Source organism: Leptonychotes weddellii, chromosome 1 (assembly GCF_054177405.1).
Source record: "Leptonychotes weddellii isolate Sample4059 chromosome 1, ASM5417740v2, whole genome shotgun sequence".
NCBI lineage: Eukaryota > Metazoa > Chordata > Mammalia > Carnivora > Phocidae > Leptonychotes > Leptonychotes weddellii.
Window position 1 is genome coordinate 141,076,113 of NC_138369.1, and position 21,851 is coordinate 141,097,963.

At 43.3% G+C, this 21,851-nt stretch overlaps 1 protein-coding gene across 15 annotated transcripts in view; it reads right to left on the reverse strand.

Annotated features, from left to right (window-relative positions):
- PHLDB2 (pleckstrin homology like domain family B member 2) overlaps positions 1-21,851 on the reverse strand; it is a 123,150-nt gene that overhangs the window by 89,260 nt on the left and 12,039 nt on the right. For 10 of the 15 annotated variants that reach the window (XM_081797289.1, XM_081797286.1, XM_081797279.1 and 7 more), the window contains exon 1: positions 11,996-12,147. The exons of 1 other annotated variant lie outside the window; for it this stretch is intronic. In XM_081797289.1, the coding sequence (XP_081653415.1) occupies positions 11,996-12,044 (49 nt within the window). In that variant the 5' untranslated portion in view covers positions 12,045-12,147. Of the gene's footprint in view, positions 1-11,995; positions 12,148-16,420; positions 16,571-16,776; positions 16,948-21,851 lie in introns of those variants that run through there. 4 more of the 15 variants (XM_081797308.1, XM_081797253.1, XM_081797265.1 and 1 more) reach the window with 3 other exon arrangements.

Genomic DNA, 21,851 nt, shown 5'->3' on the forward strand with positions numbered 1-21,851 from the left:
GCGCCTGGGTGGCTCAGTTGGTTGGGCGACTGCCTTCGGCTCAGGTCATGATCCTGGAGTCCCGGGATCGAGTCCCGCATCGGGCTCCCTGCTCGGCGGGGAGTCTGCTTCTCCCTCTGACCCTCCTCCCTCTCATGCTCTCTGTCTCTCATTCTCTCTGTCTCAAATAAATAAATAAAATCTTTAAAAAAAAAAAAAATGAACACTAGTTTTCAATTTCTGTCACAGCCTTCCTCCACTGAGTCCTAGCCAGAGATCGGGGACTTCGCCTTGCATGCTCAGCTTTGCAGATTTCCTGGGCAGATTCAGACAGTAGAGTAGGGAACTGCTTCTTATCCAGGCTGGGGCCAAGAAACAGTCTGGGTGTTTAAATCCTAGTGATGGGCTAAGTACCCATCATCTTGTAAAGTTCAGCTTCCCCCAGTAAGCTCTGCTTTGGGTTCCCTATCCTCCAACCCATTTCCCTGCCCTGGTGGATAAAAAGCATGATTATCTTTTGGAGTAGACCTCAAGAAAAAAAAAAATGAGATTCTCCTTTAGAACTGCCTCCCAGCTGGAATCTGGTCCTGCAATCTGGCTTTTGTCAGGTCTTTCAATCTTCAGGGACCATGCCATCTCTGCCCCTAAGCCAAATGTCCCTTTCAGCAACTGTTTATGACCACCAGCTATGATCTTTAAAGCAACGCAAGCCTGGTTTGAGACATATGTCCCTCTGCCCCCTTGGAGGACTGAAACCAAGATGACCTCCAGTCATGATCCCCTCTGTTCTCAACTAACTTCATCTCTGCTTGGTCTGCCATGCTCAAATTCCAGCAAACCTTGGCCAATTCCCTCAAGTTAAATATTTTCAAATTGAAGAAACAAGGAAATAAGTGGGCCCTGAGGACATTACAGTGTTATTTATTATGAGGGGCAAATACCCTAAATGCCTAACAATAGGGAAAAAGTTAAATAAGCTGTAATACTTCATATGGGTGAATATTACACACTCATTTAAAATAATTATTTTGAAGTATAATTTCTAGCCTAAAAAGTGCATTCATATAATGTTCAGTAAATTTTAAAAGTCATATATAAATGAGTACAGTTTTCTTATATGTACACCCACCCAAACACACTGATTACACACAGACACTCAGGTCAAAATCCTGGGAGTCATCATTGATATCCCCAATCAATGTCTCCTCTCTCAATCCTATCCCTCATCTATTACTTCCTTCCTCATTTTATCCATCAATAAATCTTATCAACATTGTCCCTAAAACATAGTCTCAATCTGATCATTTCTTGCCATTTCCACCACTACCCCCCTATTATGAACCAATATCTTCTCTTGCTTTGTCTATATGCCTATTCTACACCAAGAACAAGAACAATGGAATGGAAGAAATCATGCCAAAAAGTCAGTAGTGGTTTTATCTGGGTGGAGGTATTACCAGTGATTTTTAATTCACCTCTCATACTAGTTTGTATTTTCCATATTTTATGCACTCTGAGTTGCTTTGACAGTTAAGGGGGGGAAGACAGTGTAAAATACTAGAGTATAATCTGTGGCAATACTTCTCTTTTTAAAAATTTGCATTTATTGGGCGCCTGGGTAGCTCAGATGGTTGGGCGTCTGTCTTCGGCTCGGGTCATGGTCCCAGGGTCCTGGGATCGAGTCCTGCATCAGGCTCCCTGCTCCTTGGGAGCCTGCCTCTCCCTCTGCCCCTCTCTCTCTCTGTATCTCATGAATAAATAAATAAAATCTTTTATAAAAAGAAAAATTTGCATTTATTTTATTTCAGCTTTACTGAGGTATGATTGACAGATAAGATTGCAAGATATTTAAAATGGACATTGTGGTAATTTGATGTAATTTGATGTACATATATGTTGTGAATGGATTCTCACCATCTGGTTAGTTAACACATCCATCACCTCAAACACGTGTGTGTGTGTGAAAGAAAGAGAGAGAGAGAGAGAAAGAGAGAACATTCAAGTTGTAAATGAGTTGGTAAAAGGGTACAGACTTTCAGCTACAAGATGGATGTCTGAGGATCTAATATAAAACATGGTGACTACACTGTAGTTGAAAACACTATTGTATAATTGAAATTTGCTAAGAAAGTAGAACTTAAGTGTTCTCAGAAATACTTCATGTTTAAGTTGATTACGTTCTCATGTTTCCTAAGCTTTTGTCCAACTGTTGAGCCAGATAATAACTCTTCTAAAAAAGGTTCTTGGTCAGACTAACTTAATATGTAAATATCTGACAACTTTTTTTCCCAACTCTTCTTAATGACTCAGGCAAAATGTTAATTGTGCAAATATACCCATTCCGTACTCTAATCATCTGAAAAACTACAAAATCAAACACAACGCCTCCCCTAATATGAGTAAAGTGAACAAAGTGGTTACAAAAAAATTCCCAGAAGTCTGCTGAACACAGCTTGTACAATAATATTAGCATCCTCATCTTCTAAAAAATGTAGTTAACAGGATACATACTTGAAGTGGTTCTAATTATTGTATGGAAAAATTTAAAATCCAACAGAAAGTTCTAGGTACTTTATTCATTAAATGGTTCTTAGGTGCCCACTGTGCATCAGATATTGATTTAGGTATTAGTGGGGCTCGCTAACGTTCCTGACCTCCTCCTCTCAGAAACACAGAGGTGTTGCTCTTGTACACCCCTATGACATTGGGTATGGCTACATCTCTTGCTTTGATCAAGGAACAATGAGAGAAAGTGACATGTAAGTTCCAAGCCGAAACATGAAGAACTGGGGCATGATTCACTCTTTCCAGCCCCCGCCAAGATGACTAGCATGCATCCAAGTTTATGCAGACTTTCTTAGCCTATACCCCTCAGTGAGGACACCATGAAACAGGACCCTTGCCAACCCAAGATTGTCTTAAGCCACTGAGATTTGGGAGTTGTTTGCTACTATGAAGGTGTTAATCTTCCTTAAGTTCTTACCATAAACTAGGCTTTCAGCTGGGCGCTGGGAAGTATGTGGTCATATTCCACCTCCTGCCTTTACACAGCTTACAATCCAAAGGGAAAGACATTCATATGAACAAATGATTGCCATACAGTGTGACACGTGCCTTAATAGAGAACTGACTGACACATAGGTAAAGGGGCATGGAGGGGACTAACCCAGTGAGAGAGTGGGAGTCTGTGGAAATCATAGTGGAAAGAAATGACAATAAAGTTAAGTCCCATTGAAGGAAAGGGAATCTGATGAGTACTATCTAATGGTAGCATAAGGCCACTTCTACACCTAAAATTCTGTGATTTTAAGGGTATAAAGAAATCCCCAAGCCCATTAGACTACTAGCACATGCAGCAAATGTCCTGTCTCTGACAGAATTAACAACAAAAATTGTGTAAGGAAAAAAAAATGGTTATTTTCTTTATTACGGTCCTTTTTGAAAAAAGTCTAGCATGTAAATCTGCTGGGATGAACTGTATTTAATAATCATGCATTTCTCTCTCATAGTGATCGAAATCCTTTCCCATCTCTACCACCATGTAAGATACACCCTCAAGGGTCCCAGCCATTTGCCTACCCTAAGAGTGGTTTGAATTGGAAAGCAATCTTCCAACCATTTAGGATATCTTAGACAAGGCTACAAGAGGAAATCCGTGAGATATTAGAATAGACAAGAAGAGAATTAAAGTCAGTTCGTGGAGAGACTTTGGTTTTAAGATAATGTATACAAAATGGGAAACAGAGCTAAGTTAGAAGAAGAATTCCCACAATGTGCAGAGACAGCAATCCAGAAAGCAAGCCAGAGCACACGTGATTAAGTAGAAGTCAAAAATTAAACAGTGAACCCAAACACTGCATTTTAAATATTTACTCTGTTAACAGCACAGAGTTGAAGGGCTTAACACCTCATGTCAAAAAATGGATATTTAGAAGTTTAATTTTCTTAAAGAGTATAGTTTTTCTGTTTTCTCCTAATAAAATTGGTCAGGTCACTATGTATAAAGCAAATAAATTCTATTTTGGTGTGAAAAAAGTTTAATTTTTGACTCAGCCATATAATATAATGATGTCATTTTAGATGATGAAATATATTACTATATTTGAACTTGTTTGCAGTTGCAAATGTTACTTAATCACCCAAATAAAATACTAACAAATTCTCTTCCCTCTTCATTTGGGCAAATAAAACGAGAGAGTATCAAACTCCTACAGGTTTCTTACTACCTTATAGGGTGGTAACACTTGATACCCTCACACATGCTTTTCTAAAAATCAAAAAGTATAATTACTGAAGCAGTTTGGTTGGCCAAACAAAATGCAATACCAAAATATTGCAACGTAGTAGTTGCTGAAAGATCAGCTTTACAGACTCCAGGGAAGAGACAAGCAGGACATTTGCAAAGAAGCCACATCTGAGAAACATGTAACATTACTCCCCCATATGTACATACTTGTAGGGGAAATTTAAGCATGATTTGGACATACGGACATTCCAGAGAATATTTGAAGGAATATTCATGTTTGATACCCCAGTTTTTCAGTTCAAACTCACTGGGTCTCTTAAAGATATGTAAAAGGCTGTACATGCAAAAATTTATCATCAAATACAAATATGGAACTGACTCATTTTCCTGAAGCTTAGTTCACCCGCCCTAGCTGAGTGCATCCGTATACCTGTCTCAACTTGATATCTCTTAATCCCACCAACCAATTCAACTCAAAAGGTAAAGAATCAGCTGGTGCCCTTGCTGACCCCAGGAGTGACAATCATGGCATGATGCCTTTCTCCTTTCCTACTTCCAGAATATTCATTTCATTGCAGGTGAGATCACACAAGTGGAGGCTAAGAAATGGGGAAAGCACAAGAGAATGGAGAATGGTAACCAGTACGTACTTTGAAGGAAGATGAAAGGGTGAGCAAGCAGGCGGAAGGGTGGAAAACACAGTTGGAAGAGTCTGGGTTTAATGAGGAAATGAGGGAAGGAGTGTTGGGATGGGAACACTGCAGATAGAATGCATCAGAGACTGCAACTGAGTTTAAGATGAGGAAGAGCTAGGATGGTGCAGGTAAAAGGAAGGTGTTGCCAAAGTGGCAAAGGAGAGGGAGGGCAGTAGTGGGGAGAGATCTGTGTTAACATGTGTAAGAGGGGAGGCAGACAAGGATGACTCCGTTTCCAGCCTGGCTTCTGGGTCTACACTGGTGTGTTTATTTTGGGTTTCCTACACATCTTATGTAAACAAAAAGAAGTCTCAGGGAAATTATAAAACGACTGCATTGTTATTATGGAAGCAAAAGAGTCCCGAGGGCTTGAGCAACTCCGTTGTATTACATGCGTATCCACAGAATGGGCGTGGAGAAGGGGAGAAGTCATCTGGTGCCCATCTGAGAGAAAAGACAACACCGGGAAGTCTAAACAGGAAAGAAGTTAATGTGTGCTGAAACGTTTGGGCTTACTTTCCAATCCATAAATTTAATCCCCCCAGAGCTCTTGTTATTTTATCACCTGAAATGTACATCAGCTCACTGTCAATTAGAAAATGCCAGAAGTCATGAAGAGATCTCTGGAAGATTGCACAGAAACTCACAGCGCTTTTTCCCTAGAGAAGAAAATTACTTGAAAAACTATCTCGAGGATCATGTTGATGAGTTTCTTTGTAACTCCTTTCCTCTTTGAACCACAGTTCTGGCATCTGTTTTAAAAGAGTTCTCCAGCACTCCGTACACTCAGTAACAACACAACAAAGCTGATCCCATTCAAACTGTGTCACCAACAGGGAATTTACAGCACTGCAGTGGCCTGAGATGTAGGGATCTTGGTTTCAAGATGCTGAAAACACACCCAGAGAGGAAAGTTTTAAGAAACAAATTAACACAAAGTGTGTGTTATGTTGTGTTGCACTGTGCTGCATTGCGTTATGTTGTGTTAAGGGAGAAGGACTTACAGTCTGGCCCATATAAATGCAGTTATCCAGAAACCCCAGAAGAGTTTGGAGGAGTCCTAAACTATATGCTGCATTACTTGTCATTTGACCTTGCCATGCACCGACACTTCTTAGGGTCACCCAGAACAGAGGGGATTAATCAGAGGAGGACTGGTGGAGCACAGCAGGTGATGGGAGAGGGGAGACTGTTTCATACAGCTGGGAAGAGGTGAGGATGTAGATTACAGAAGCCAACTCAGAAAAAAATAATACCCTCCAAGATCAGGAGGGTATCGGTTAAAATTTCCACTTCATAAAAAAGTTTGAGTCTCCACTGTGCCCTACAGGGGCCCTTGGAGCTGAGGGGCTGGCTCTGGGCGCTTTTGCTGTCCCAGACGGTGGCTGACGCTGGTGTTCAGAGCTCTCCCAGAACACTGGTGGTCCAGGGGCTGGTCTCTTTCAGCGCTGATGTCTACAATATGGCGAGGTTATAAATAAAGCACACACTGATGACACATAATTGAATTCAGACACCAGCTTAGAGCAGTCCCTCAAAAGCAGTGCCATTCTTTACAGGAATTCTGGGGAGGAGGGGTATTCCTGTGGCAGCAGATGGGGCCTGAGGGGGAGCTTTTAGAGGACAAAAAGGGAAAACCAGGAAATCTATTTCAGCCTCAAACCCCAAGCTTAAGAATGGAGAACAATGGATACAGTTCCATTGTACAATACCATACTAATCCCAACAAGAAAACATGATGAGGGGGGCAGGGGGGAGGGCTAACAAGAAGCTTCGCGGGAATAACCACTTCCTTCTCTAGCCATATTTTCATTTCAGGACTCCAAAAGCAGCCATTTCCCCCATCCTCTGTTATCCAAACATCATCCTCATTGAAACCTTCAGTCCTCTAGGCTCTCCCTTTCACAAACATCCCCTCCTTTTGCACAAATATTTCCTTTCATCACTAAATCCTCCTCAGCCTCCTCCATCTCTGCAAACAAGCCTCACCTCTCCACTCAGCCCTACACCCACTGGCAAACACCTCCTCCCGGCAACTATCCCCAGATTCTGCCTCCCCCACAGATCACCTCCCACACACAGTTTCTGCAAGCATCCCTAAATGATCGCCTCAACACTCACCTCCTCATCTCCCACTCACTCATCCCGTTTCCTAAACTCTGTTCCTTTAAACTCTTGCTCCTCACTCGAGGTTTTCTATCCCAGTGCAGAGAAGAAAACCACTTCTGTTAGTAGACCTGTACCATTCTTGTTCTTTTTGCAAATAAAGACAGCAGCCAATGGATTCCCACTCCTCTTCCCTTGCGCCATGCTCTTTGTCATTTAAAGATCTGCCTATTTCGGGGCACCTGGGTGGCTCAGTCGGTTAAGCGTCTGCCTTCGGCTCAGGTCATGTGGGATCGAGACCCGCGTCGGGCTCTCTGCTAGGCGGGGAATCTGCTTCTCCCTCTGCCCCTTATCCCGCTCTTGTGCTCTCTCTCTTAGATAAATAGATAAAATCTTAAAAAAAAAAAAAGATCTGCCTATTTGAACAAAATCATTAGTATCCATTAGACGCATGTACATAGGTTGATAATCTCCAAGGAGGATATTTCCATCTCTCCATAAGATCCAAAAAAAAGCAATTACACAGGAATAAATGTATCTGAAAGGCAGAGGAAGAAGGCTGTTTTGTCCTTGCAGATGGAACCTATTCACAGGTGGTTGTAAATCTTACTGTGGGCAGTCACGCACACACACCCTCACAGACAGACGCATGTTACCCACATGCCCACAGCAGCCTGAAATGCACGAAGGCTTTCCATGACTGCCAGAGGAGGCTCTCCAGAACCCAGGTAACTCAGGGCATCCTTGCAACTGGCCGGCTGTCGGGGTGACCCACAGCCGGGCTGGGGAGAGAGGTGAGGACCAATGGCTGACATGACTTTTCAGGACACTGATCACACAGTGTCTCTCTTGGTTTGCTTTGGTTTTGCTACATTATATTCTGGAGTCACCTAAGCAAAGAGGTCAGGGAGACCATTAAAGAAAGAACAGAAGCATCAAATACCCCTATAGGGAGGACAGAGCACAGATGGGAGTGGTGAGCGATGGGGGATAAGGAGGACATTTAATGCAGAGGGAAGAAGTGAGGCGGAAAGTTATAGAGTTCCAGCTCCCTCCTATCACAATAAAGGAGTCTATCCCCACATTACCGATCCCCTCTGTCATCTCTCACTGTACCAAGTCTAAGCTCTGTCCAAAAAATAACTCAAAGTTTCCTAAAAGTAATCACAACCAACAGCAATAGCTGTACTTCAAATGAGGGTCTTTATCTCCTGTATCACAGGCTACTTTTAAATAAGTCTAGAGCGTTATATAGGAATAAAAATCTTAGAGGACTTCAATGAAGAGGGTAAAACACCAAGTATGGGGATTTAAAAAAAATTTGTGCTAGTCCCTTGAATAAGACTTGTTTGTATGAACTTTGAAATATTCTTTAGACTCTCCAAGGAATTTGGCGTCATGTTTCCTGTGATAGCTCTCTCCAGCCAGTGAGGAAGGCAGGCTGGAGGGAGACCACAAAGCAGAAACAACGTCAAAACACATAAGGGCCATTCAAATTCCATTCCCACCAACAAAATTCCTGACTCATACCTAAATCCTCAAGATGTGACTTTTGTCAATTAGACTCATATTGGTGTTTATGCCATTATTAAAGTAGCTTTAGCAATATTTTAAAAAAGAGACAATATTAATCCAATAAGCACGTACATACATATATTATAAATTAAGTTCAACCCAGTGACATGGTAGGAAAGGTCTCAAATTAAAAACATGCTGTCTCTGATTATAGAAAATATGAGACCGAGGGAATACAATAAACACCACAGAGATGCTATCACTTAAATCTAGAATATAGGAAAGCCTACCAAACAACAACAACAACAAAAACCAACAGTATCTTCAACCAGCATATGGCAAGGAAAAAAAAAAAAGAACAAGAAAGAGAGGAAGCTGTTTTGGATTAAAAGAGACTCGGGAGACATACCGATTAAACGTAATGCATTGGCCTTCTTTGGATCTTGTTTTGAACAGTCCAATTATTTAAAACATTTTATGAGACAATCTGAGAATCTGAACATTGGAAAATAGATGATATTGTAAATGCTATTTTTTTAGGTGTGCTAATGATATAGTTATTTTTTTAAAAAACCCTACTCTTAGAGTTACATTTTAAATTATTTATGAATGAAATAGTACAGTGTTTAAAATTTGCTTTATAATAATCCATGTTTTAGGGGGAAGAAGTAAGGTCTACAGATGAAACAAGATTAGGATCACATAAGAAGGTACATGAGATTTCACTATTATTCTGTTAAATTTTGTGTATGCTTAAAATTTTTCCATAATAAAATATTTAAAAGGTAAGATGTATGCATTTTGAAAATCAATACGAATAAATTACATGAATATATACTGACTTAAAAATTATACTGGTTCACTTTATAAAGCATGATGGGGTCATATCAGTGGCTCCTAGCTTATTTTTTTAAGCATGAAATACTAAACCTCTATCATATTGAATTAAGCTCCTAAAAGCTAATTTTTTTAAGTACATGGGGGAAATTTGAAAAAAAAATGCATTGTCCAGATTGCAAGTATCAGGCAGTTATATTCAAAATACTTGCAAGATAATGCTAGTGCGGTAACTAAATTTCACCACTATGTGTGCCCAAAGAAAAACCATCTCTTCAGAAAGTTAAAACGTAGGAGTATTCACAAAAATTGCCAAACTTGTTATATCTTGAAGAATGTGAGCCTCAAAAAAACTTTAACACACACACACACACACACACACACAAATGCACGTGCACCTTATATATTTATGCTAAGAGAGACTGACATGCTTTGTAGATAAATTAGGTTACTTCTTCTTTGAAAGTGAGAGAGTTATAGGAAATTATAGACTCATATTTTCAGGGTTCTTTATAGAATCCTAAAACAGTTTCAGCTCAAGATGAAGATTCCTGAAATTTCCCCCCGAAATCCAATGTTTCCAGATGTTTGTTATTTCTGATCATTGGTATAATTCATCCCTGGGTGAGGTGATTCTTACTATGGACCTGGAAGACTCCTCCTCTGTTACGTGACCACCACAGTGAAGATAAAGCCAGAGAAGTGGGGGAGTCAGGAGGTAGCTAAGCTGGGGGTCATGACTGTGTGTGCATGCGCCTTCCTTCAGATCCCCTTCCCGAAGCAGAGGGTCCTCCAGGAAAAAGCATCCCTCAATTCAAGGCCAATTTCAAGCAAGAAAAATACTGACCTTAGGATCACATGGGGATAAAGATGCTCTCTTTTGGTCCTGAAACTTCCACTAGGGACTTGAATTGGAAGCTGAGAGTCTATGGGACCAAACTCTGATCTTTCCACCACCCTGTCCACATTCCAGTCTACTGATCAAAATACACTCTCTTAAGGTTCATCTTTTAATCTTCCAAAGTAACCTCCCCTAAACCTCAAAACACTACGTTCCCCGTTCTCTTACCCAAAATTTATGAACTGGAAATAGAGCATAAGTAAGCTCAGGAGAGATGAAGCAAACACAAGGTAACCACATCTTCCATAGTTGTGTTTTCCCCTTCAACTCACAAATTGGGCAGATGGATTTCAAAAATGCCATAAAGTAAACAAAACAAAACAGTCATGACACCATCTCCTCATTACTTAATGGCTGATTACACAGAGTGGGTATTGGAAAACACTGCTGCCTACCTTTAGACCACTTATTGCTTGGAAGGGAAAGATAAAGGATTTGAATCACCAGCAGAGATCCATAATCAACGAACTAAATTCAATTTAATAAATGCTGTTGTTTATAACTGTGGCCAAAAGACCGAATAAAGGAAATGGTTTCATTAGGAGGTTATTTTTATTGTAACGGCCAAACCAGTACAAAGAACACCGGACAGGCTGCCAGGAGTATGAGTCAGGAGACCCATCCTAGTCCTGGTTCTGCCAAAATCACCAACAGAAGTAGGAGCTGGAGTAAGTCACTTCGCCTGTCTTCACCTTGTCTTAGCAGAGGCTTCCCGTATTTAAAATGCTAAGGGTGAACTGGATATTCTTTCTGCTCGAACCTTCTGGACTCCCAGAGATAGTGGTTCAATAACCCAGGAGTGTCAGTTATACAATGCAGGAAATGGAAATGACCACAGAACAGAAACATGTTTTAGTGATAAGGTGGCAGCTACCTAATTGGGAAAAGTCTGCACCGGCGCTGCTGCCCATGACATTCCAAGGGCATGGTAAATTGTTTCAGCATAGCATAGTGCGAAAAAGGCCCGGTCAGAGTTATGGGTATTTGATTCAGCATGATGTATAAGAAATATTTGCTCTGCATTCCCATGGCTTGCCATTTCCTTAATAAATCTTAAGCTGTTTTCGAAAACCTACTTCTGCGATGACGTAAGCAGTGTGGCAGCCAGACATCACTTCCCAGTCTCCTCTGAGTATCTCTTGGCTATGAAGCACTACTCATGCTGGGTCTGAACTGGTCAAAAGAACGCAGGAGCAGACTTTCCTTTGCTTTTAACTGTCCTTGTTTTAGCAGTATAGTGGTCAAGAAATGCATCTAGGAAAAATCTTGCTATTCCGTATGCTAATTCCACAAGCGTACCACCATCTGGAGGAGTCACATACAATGTGCAAACCAAGTATTCTAAGATGATCAACACTAACTTCTGCTGAACTCCAGATTTAGCAGCAAGTCTTAGAAAAGGCTGACCCTGCTTGAGGTAACGATATTAAATATTGGCATGCACAAACTTTTCCTTCCCCTTAATTTGTAAAGGAAGAAAAAGCAGTTCGTCTAATAAATCAACTTCCACACACTAAACAAATATCTCTTGTAAAAAAACCTCTCAAAAACTTTTCCATGTAACTTAGCTTGCTACTCTAGATCTTACTTATCTGTTTCTTTGTATAGCAAGCTTCTCCAATCCCTGGCTTTCCCACCTCATCTCAATAAAATGATTTTTAAACCTGGGTTTCTTTTCTATTATTGACCACTAGCCGCTATAGATAACAAACTTACCTTTAAAGCAGATACAGCACAAAGCTTCTTTTCCACATGTAAGAAACATCCCTAAATATCATGAAAACAACTGTGCGTAAATTAACCCCTAGAAGATTCAAATCCTGTGTGACAGAGACAAGTTCTCGTTTAACTCTTTATCCTGAAGGGATCTGACAACCTGAGCTACCATATTTGGTCTGATTCACTTTCAAAAGGCAAGGGTCACATTACTCAAATGTCAATAAATATTTCCAGCTGACAGTTATTTTAAAAAACAAAACAAAGCCAACTCATGTCTTCGCCTCCCATCTTCTGGAAAAAAAAAAAAAGTAAAAAGGAGGATTATGGGAAGGCTGCTACCATTCTTTAGTGTGGCACCTGCAGGGAGCAGACCCCTCAAAAAAGTCATCACTTTCAAATCATTTCTAAAGGTGCACCCATTGGCTAGTTCTCAAAATGATGAGAACTTACCTCAGCACAGTTCAGAGTTCTGACCTCTCCCAAGAAAGGCATACAAAAAAAGTCTTCTCTAATGCCCAAACCTCCAAGACTTGAGGACTGTAACTACTGTGGCAGGACCACTTAGCACACAGAACTAGAATCCGTAATCACAGGCCTAATGGCTAAACACAGAAATGTAAATGGGAGCGTACATATGTTTGTCATTGATCAGGCCATATGGACATGACTCTTCTGATAATTCAAAACTCACTGCAATAACCCCTTTCTATAAACACAGCCATTCACAAATGCCCTGCTTTTTAAACTCTCTTAGGAAATTAACAATAGCTTTTTACTACTGTAATGTTCTTCCCCATTAGGGAAACAGACAGAATGGTAGAGACTGGGGTATAAGAAAGTACAATGGCGCAGGAGTTAGAAGATTTGACTTGCAGGTCCTGCGCTATCCAGGCAAGTGAGTGCATCATGGGCAAAGGAGTCAGAGAAGAGGATTTCCTTTTATTCCCAGGATTGTTTTGTCTTACTTGCCCAAAGGATAGCCGAGCTCCAAACCCAAGTCCTATGCAATCACAGTTATCGTAGATAGCCATTCATCAGCTTGTGAATTTCCCCCACAGTTGCCACCATGTGTGCTCATTTCCTTATATTCCAGGTGTCTTTTTAAACCCCATACTCAGGAGGCCTCTCTCATTTCCCTTCTGTCCAAGACAACTCTATCCATTCATGTACTCTTAACCCATAAGGCAGGGAGGGACGGAAAATCTCAAATGTTCTGTTTTGTACCTGGATTCAAAAGCAGCATCTGCTATGTTTGTGGAACCATCTGTTGCCCACTTTGCCGTGGGAAGGATGGTGTAGGCATCAGACGTGGAGTGTCACAGGTCACACAACGGAATGAGCTCCTTCTTCGGGCCGGCACACCCAGGCATATGCCCCACTGTCACCATGGCTAATGATACTCTTCCCAGTCACAGGGCTTATTTATTTTCTCATGGAGAATGGTACCTCTAAACTCTCACAAAGGGTCAGGTCCAGTTTTTTCTTTCCTTTTTTTTTTTTAAATTACAGTGGCTTGAATATCAATTTCTAAAATCTCTAATTCTGGGTTATACCTAGAACTACATCTGCCACAAACTCACTTGAGACCTTATGAGTCACTAATCTCTGGGGCATCTCTGTTTTCATATCTATAAAATAAGAAGGTTGAACTTGGTGATCTCTGAGGCTCCCTTGTGCTCTAACTCTCCCAAATTCTGAAATTTTTAAGTGAACTCAGGGTTGTCAATGAACTCAAGTTCCTTCACATCTTTGGTATATTAAAGACTCTTAATGCCAAGGGCAAAAGAATCTGATGCTGAAAAAAAGGCTTCTGTGACATGGTCTCTTTGTGTTTAACTAGAACACAACTGGTTTCTTGAGGATACAAATTAGACTAAGATCCTTAATCTTATTAACATATGCCCACGAGGTAATACTCTAGTATTTTAGAGTATTATTCTAGAGCAATTTTCTAGATTTAGGGTCTGAAGAATTCTTTGAGTGTGTTCTGTGTCTTGTAGCATATTACACAGCAGCTGAGGCCTCGACCCACTAGACGCAGCCCAGTTGGCGGGTGGGGCTGTTCCCTACCTCCAGCTGGAACTGCCAAAAATGTCTCCATACATTGGCCAATAACCGCCCCCCCGGGGGGGGGCGGCAAAATCTCCCCCCATCCTCAATTGAGAACCACTGCTATAATGGGTATCAGGGCTTGAAAATACTGCACATCACTTAAAAGTTGTTTTTGTTTCACATGGGTGATATTTACACTGTTAATAAGTAAAGTACACCAAGACCTAATAGATTTATAAAGCACACGTATTCTACTTGAAAGAAGTACAAAGCACCGCCGTTACAAATCATTCATAACAGGACTCCCTGCTAAGGGTTGAGAATTAGCACACAAAGTCATAACCTCATCTGCTCTTTTCACAGGATCTTCTCCAGTATACGCTCCAGAATCAACTCTTGCTTACAAAATGGGGCTTTTAGGAGAAGAAGGAAAACCAGTGGTTGCTTTAATCACTTTGGCTTTTTCTCCCCTCTCCTGTGCAAAAGCCTGGAAATAAGATGTTTCTGAAAAGGTTGCTAATGAGTTCTGGCTTTGGTCTAGATTCTTTAAGATAGGGGTTAGCAAACTCTTAGCTCAATTTCCCTAGTATCTTTCCTCCACCATTTCAAAGAGGGATCCAAGACACACCCCCTACGGTCAGTCGTCAGCCCAAAGAACCGCAGCTACCAGCCGCGTGAGACAGATTGAAGCCCCTGCAAACTGCAATGATCACTCCTCTTAACCAAACATCTCATTTTCCTATTGGTCAGAAAGGCTGAGATTTGCAAACCTCCAGGTCTCCGGAGGTGAAGTCTACACTAGTCAATGAAGAGCAGAAATTCAACGCTCCCTGGCTTTTAAAGGACATGCCCGTTATAAACATTTTCAGGACTTTACAGTTTCTTAAGTACATAAAACGTTTGCGTTTCCACATTAAAAATGTAAGGTGAAAAAGAAACACTTTTAAAGAACTAAGTGCAGGATATGAAAAGGGCATCGTGAATAGACACAACTGTTACTTTTCCAAGAACTCAGCTCTTTATTCAAACAAATATTTACACAATTGAGGGCAATGGTACCAGGGGTATAGCTCTTCTGTTAAAACAGTGGGCAGCTCTAGAGGTTTATTTATCCCAAATCCAACTACTCTGTTGCTATCCTACCAGGAAGCAGGAATTCAAGTGCTCTCAGGGAAAAGTTTAACCCTCTGAAACTGAACTTCACTTAGATCTCTCCCAGCTGAACTCAGATAATGTCAGAATCTCAGGGACATAACTCAAACGCCTAAATTAAGCCACACTAGGAAGCTTAAAGTTACACTCCCATACTTGAAAATAAGTATCTGCAACTAACACATTTCTAGAATGAAGGGAAATATGGCTGACAAATACTTATACTGAAAGGAATCCACATTTGTATGCCTCGTTTCCTAGTTCCTAGTTTGGCAGTGACTAGTCACGCATTCTAGAATCTTGAAAGCTACTTCAGAGCTGCACAAGGAAGACTTCTAGGGATCAGGGCAGGGCCAACCGAGAGTATTTCCAGCCCCGGGCAAGTCTACCAACTTAAAAGGCTGCGGGCACGGTTCCCTCTTTTACGTAAGAAAGGTAGATGCGCAGGCTCTGGAAGGCGGGTCGACTTCAGAAGCTCTTTCAAACAGGACACCTCAACCCTGGAAGGGACAGCCTGTCAGCCTTTTAATTTCCTGACGGTGGCGGGAGTTAGCCAGGTCCTCCGCGCTTCAGTTAGGTGATGACTGCTAGCGCTAAGTTATTGAATGTACCAGCAAACATTTCAGCTGCGCCTCCGCCCTGCCGGGCGCGGGTTGAAACAGGGGTTCAGAACATTCCCAACGCCTGCAGCCTCTATCTCTAGGGGTACAGAGACCGCCATACCACACACTCGGGGCGGGGAGGGATCCAAAGCCAAATCGGAATCTGAGATTCTGCGCGGCTCAAACTTGCGAGCCCCACTCTTGAAACAGTAGAATCAGAAGCGCAGCTAGCCAGATACTTGGGGGTAGAAAGGGGTCTTCTCTGAATCCCGCGCCCCCCACCATCCAGCAGCAGACCTTCACTTGCCTCCGCCCATCGCGACAAAGCAGCTCTCCACCGCAGATCCCAATCCCTCTCTCCTTGGTCATCCCAGAGTTCTGGGCAAAAGTTGCCTCCAGTCCCCCCAGATCCCGCCTGTTCCCTACAACCGCTTTGTGAGTCTCTCCTACCCCGACACTCCCTCCCCAGGATCCTCGCCAGCAAGGTCCAGCCACCCCCTGGGGTTCAGGCCCCCCCAAAGCTGCTCGGCCAGGGTTCCGCTAACCCAGCCCGGGCTTTTGTCCCTAGAGCCTGCAAGAGAAGCCAAGCAACTCCGCGTCCCCGGCACCCACTCACCGTCTCATCTTTCCTTGAGCCGCGGCTCTCCACCGGCCCGGCCGCCCTCTCGCCTGGCCCTGGCCCCCGCCCTCCCACCCTCCCTCCGGCCCCCGAACCCCGGCCCCCTGCCCCCTGCCCGGCCCAGCCGCAGCTCCAGCCGCAGCCGTCCGGCCACTCCGGACTCGCCGAGCGCAGTCAGCGCGCCCCTCCTGGGCCCGGGCGGCCTCTGCCTCCTCTCCGCCCCCAGCCCTCCGCCGCGCAACCGGCGGCGACCAACTCGGCGCGGGGGAGGCAGCGCCCCAGGGGAGCGGCCCGGACGCCCCTAGACGGCGCGGTGCCCCCCTCTCCCGGCCGGTCCCCGCCCCCCCCCTCACCTGGCGCGTCGGCGCGGCTGGGTCACCGCGGCCAGGGCGGGAGGGCGCGCTCGGTGCTTCCACGGCCCGAGGTGCGGTCCCCCTCCGGCCGCGGTGGTGGGCTCCGCGCTCCTGGGTCCCGCGCCCCGGCCCCTGCGCTACCACCGCGGCGGGCACGCCGGGACTGGGGGCAGTAAGTCGGTGAGCCGCCCAGTTCACCGGCCGTTTGCAGTTGGGGCTTTTACTGCCGCTGGAGGAGTCCGGCTGCTCTCCCCATCACCCGGCGCCGGTTCTCAAAGCTGCCTTTACAGCAGGGCACTAGAGACGTTTGTGGCAGGCTTCTTTCTTTCCTTCCTTCCTTCCTTCCTCTCTTTCTCTCTTTCTTTCTTCTTTTCTTTTCTTTCTTTTTTTACGAACTGGAAGAAGGGCGGGAGGGTACACGTCCTCCGGTGATGATTTCCTCACCCGTTGTGAAGTTTCTACTGGGAAACTCCAGGTGACCACACCTCACCTGCTCCCGACAGTTCGCCCGCGGGCAGGTACCTGATGCGTCAGAGAAGCAGCTTTGTAAAATCACTGGGGAATGGCCTCAGCGAACGGCTGAGGATTCGGAACTAACTCATTCTGACTTCCTTTCTGTCATTTCTTTTGAAAGTTTCTCTATTTTCCAACATTATTTTTCTGAGTTGCTGCAACCAATGAAGACAATGCTGGTGTGAATGTCCTCCAAAGGATGCTTCCGAGGAAGGCAACGAAGCGGACCCACACCCGACCGCAGTGCCTCTGGGCACGCGGGAATGTGAACCTACGCGGAGTTCTGAGCCCATCTCTGGGGTTACAAAGATGAAGGCCCTCAGCCTTCAAGGAACCTGCAGCAACAAGGAAGAGCTCACCGTGAACTGCGAACTCTTTAACATATGCTCAGTATGGCTTTGAGGAAGTTGTTTTAGCCCCCAGTGACATTTTCTTCATCTATGAGTGTAGTAATAATGATACTGATGATGGAAGTCGGTTAATAAGCTTTTGGATAACGTAGGCAAGGGACCTGTCACCGTAAGTGGCCCTAGTAGTCATTCAACAAATGGCTTATTTCATGCGCTTTTCATTTGTGCAGGTAAAAGCCTGGTTTCTAATTTCAGGGAGAGGCTCATCTATGAACTGCTTGGTGTTTTATATGACTTTTTTTATTCTTTCCTTTCTTGGCTCTTTGCCCCACAGAAACATACAGGGGCCAATCCGAAGGTTAAGTGCTCCAGCAGATCTCTCTTCTCCCACATCATCAATTTTCTCCCTTTATGGGATCATCTCCATCAACATAAAATCATGTTATTTGTCCCATCTTGAAAACAAAAAACTCCCTCTTGAATCCACTTCCCCCGCCAGCCACTTGTCCTTGTTTTCCTGCTCAGCTACAGTGAAATGCCTTTAAAGAAGTGTTAAGAAAAGCTGTCTCCAGGTTCTGTCTATCCTCATATTTACTCCAATCAGGCTTTTGCTTCAACCATGTCACTGGTACTCTTCTTATTGAGATCAAACTCCTGAGTCAAAAGGTTTCTCAGTCTTTACCTCACTTGAACTATCAGCAGTAAGGAACAGCTGATCATTTTCTCCTCCTGGAAATGAGTTTGACTTCCACAACATCTTATTTTCATGGTTTTGTTCCTAACTTTTGCTCCTTGTCGGTCTCCTTTGCTGGTCCCTTTTCTTCTCCCAGCCTCTGAGCATGGAGTGAGTGCCCAGGGTTCAGACTTTGGTTCTCTTGTCTATCCACACTCACTCCCTTGGTGATCTCATCCTGTTTCATGGCACTAACTACCACCTATATGGTAATGACTCCCAAATCTTACCCCCAGCCAGGCCATCTCCCCTGAACTGGAGGCTTCAGGCAACTGCCCACTTGGATGCTTACAGGGCTCCTCCCACTTACAATTCCAACCTTGAAATCCTGAAAGTCCTCCCTCTGTCTCCCAACAACCCTGTCCCAGATGAAGTCTGACTCGTATCAGGCCTAAAACCTTGGTGTCATCCTTGACCTTGCAATTTCTCTTGCATTTTAAATCCAATCCATCAGGAGATCTTTTGGCTCTACTTTCACAGTAAGTCCAAAATTCAACTACTTACCACCTCCACTGTTATCACCACCCCGGTCTGATTTACCATCATGTCTTCACTTGGATTACCCTTGCCCTGCTTCTACTTTTGCCCCCCTGTGGGCTCTTCTCAACACAGCAGCCAGAGCAATCCCTTTAAATATTAAGGCAGCTCATATTACTCCTATCCTCAAAACCCTGCAGTGGTCCCCGTCTCAGTTAGAAGAAAAACCAAAGTCCATAGAATGACCCAGAAGGACAATACATAATCTGCCATTCTCTGACCTCAGCTCCGACTTCCCTCACTTCACTCACTTAGCTCCTGCCGCCAGGGCCTCCTCAATATTACTGGACTGGATGCCTAGATAGGTATGCTTCCAGCTCAGGGCCTTTATGCTAGCTGGCCTCTCTGTCTGGCATTGTCCCCTCCCCCAAGGGTCGTGCTCCCTCACTCCCTCACTTCCTTCCAGACCCTGCTCAAATGTCACCGTGTTCCTCAGGCCTACCCTGACTACTCTATGTAAAATCAAACATGCCTTCTTCATACCAGTAGGCTTTCTTTATTATTTTATTGACACTTTTTACCTCCCAGAAAATTATAAAATGTACTTTTAGAATTATACTTCTTGTCTAATTCTCCTCACTAGAATGTAAATTCTGTGCAGCCAGGAATTTCTGTCTGTTCTCTCCAGTGATACATCCCTGATGCCCCTAGAATGATGCCCAGCATGTAGTATGAACAATAGCTTTGACCCAGAGCACGATGGTTGCAAACATTTCCTTGCCTAGGACAATGCCACTTGACCAGACAGACATTTTAGAGACAGTTGTTCTCCCCCAAGGGGTCTGAAGAGAATGTCTACCAATACACCACACCTAGAATGACCATAATTAAGTTAACAATATGCTTATCTGAGAAAAAATAGCTAATGTTCATTCAGAGCAACATTGCTGTATATACCAAGCACTCTTCCAAATATACTACAGTGTGTGTTAGTTTAATCCTATAACAGCCCTAGCAGGTAAGTACTATTATTACTAACAACCCTCTAGGGTAGTAAAAAAAATGAGGTAGCATAAAGGCCCTGAGCTGTAAGCATACCTGTCTAGGAATCCAGTCCAGTAATATGAGGAGGCCCTGGCGGCAGGAGCTAAGTGAGTGAAGTGAGGGAAGTCGGAGCTGAGGTCAGAGAATGGGAGTAATAATAACAAGCATTATTATTACTCCCATTTCATGACTGAAAAAAAATGAGGCACAGAGGAGTTAACGGACACTCAGTTAATAAGTTGGCAGACTCAGAATTTTAACACAGGCAGGATGGTTTTAGAGTCCATGTTCTTAAATACTCCCCTCTACCTCTTCTTTAAGCAAGAATGATATATCAGGGGAAGTTTCTGGATAAAGATTAATTCATAATCACAAGACAAAAAAGTGATCCTCGTTGGCCTCCGTCACTGCCTTGTTTTATTTGTTGACATTTTGGTCTCTTTTACTTTGGCCAAGCTCCTTAAAGGCTAGAGGGATCATTTTATTCATATTTGTGTGAACCATCCTCCAAGACTCGATACTACTCGATACTTGATACTTGGAAGGGGCTCAAAGAGGATTCGTTCAATGTGACTTTTTTTTTTTTTAAGATTTTATTTATTTATTTGACAGAGAGAGACACAGCGAGAGAGAGAGCGAGCACAAGTAGGGGGAGTGGGAGAGGGAAAAGCAGTCTTCCCCCAGAGCGGGGAGCCCGATGTGGAACTCGATCCCAGGACCCCAGGACCATGATCTGAGCCGAAGGCAGACGCTTAATGACTGAGCCACCCAGGCGCCCTCAATGTGACTTTTTAAAGTAACTAAAGCCACCAGCGCTTCCCACTCCTGCTACATTGGTGTGGTTTTCAGCAGCTTGCATAATGCCACAGGGGCCTGGAGCTGAAGAGGTCCCCATGAAGCTGCAAAGCTTAAACTAAATGTTAAATGCAGACCCCAGGCATCTTCAAATGTGGAGAAGGCACTCAAAATGTAACACCCTGTTATTATGTAATAATTATTACTACCAGAATTTCTTTTTAGTTATGATGATATTTTTTTTTAAAACAGAAAGAAAAAAAGAAAGGAGCTCTTTCCTTTTACTTTTTCCATTTCCTGGGTCCTTTACAACAAAGTCCCCTCTTTAATCCCAGACCAGAGCCACACCTCACTCTCTCTGCCGTTTCCTCTTGTCCACTAGGATATTGGGCTGTAAACTACCCAGCAGAACTTCTTTCCAGGTCCCCCTTCTCTAGATCTGTAGTGGTTGCAATACCTGATCTTACTTTGCTGTATCCTCCCCTCAGGTAGGGAAAGGAGAAATGTTGCACAAAGTGATATTATAAGTTACTTATGGATCTTAGGTCCATTTGGACTTAATTTTGCTATGGTACTCTCTCATTAACAAAGACCAGTTGGACTTGATTAACTCATGTCTTGAATCTGCCCATCTCTGCTTCTCTCTGTCGTGATAGCCTAACACATGTTTGTAGCTATTTACTTGGGCCATCCTCAACCCCAGTCCAATTATTTGTACTGATGTTCTCCTTAATAATATGCCTATATAAAGAATCAAGAAGTTTTTATTTGCAGAGTGCAGTGGAAAGATCACTGATCTTGGAAGTCAGACAGACCTGAGTTTAAACCCCGACTCAGCCCCATTGGAATGTGTTATTTACTTTCACTGAGAAATTTCTTTCCTGAAAAATGAGACTAATAACACCCAACTCATATTTTAATGAATGAATGTGATCAGGGCACCATGCTTTCCACAGGAGACAGGTAGCACACGGGGAGCATTTGAAAGTGTAGTTGTTTTTTCTTTTTTAAAAAATAAAAATGGTCTATATTTAAGGTATACAACATGATGATTTGATGGACATACAAATAGTGAAAGGATTACTACAGGCAAACTACCAAACATATCTTCTCACGTAGTTACCTTATTTGTGGGGGTGGTAAGAACACCCAAAATCTACCCT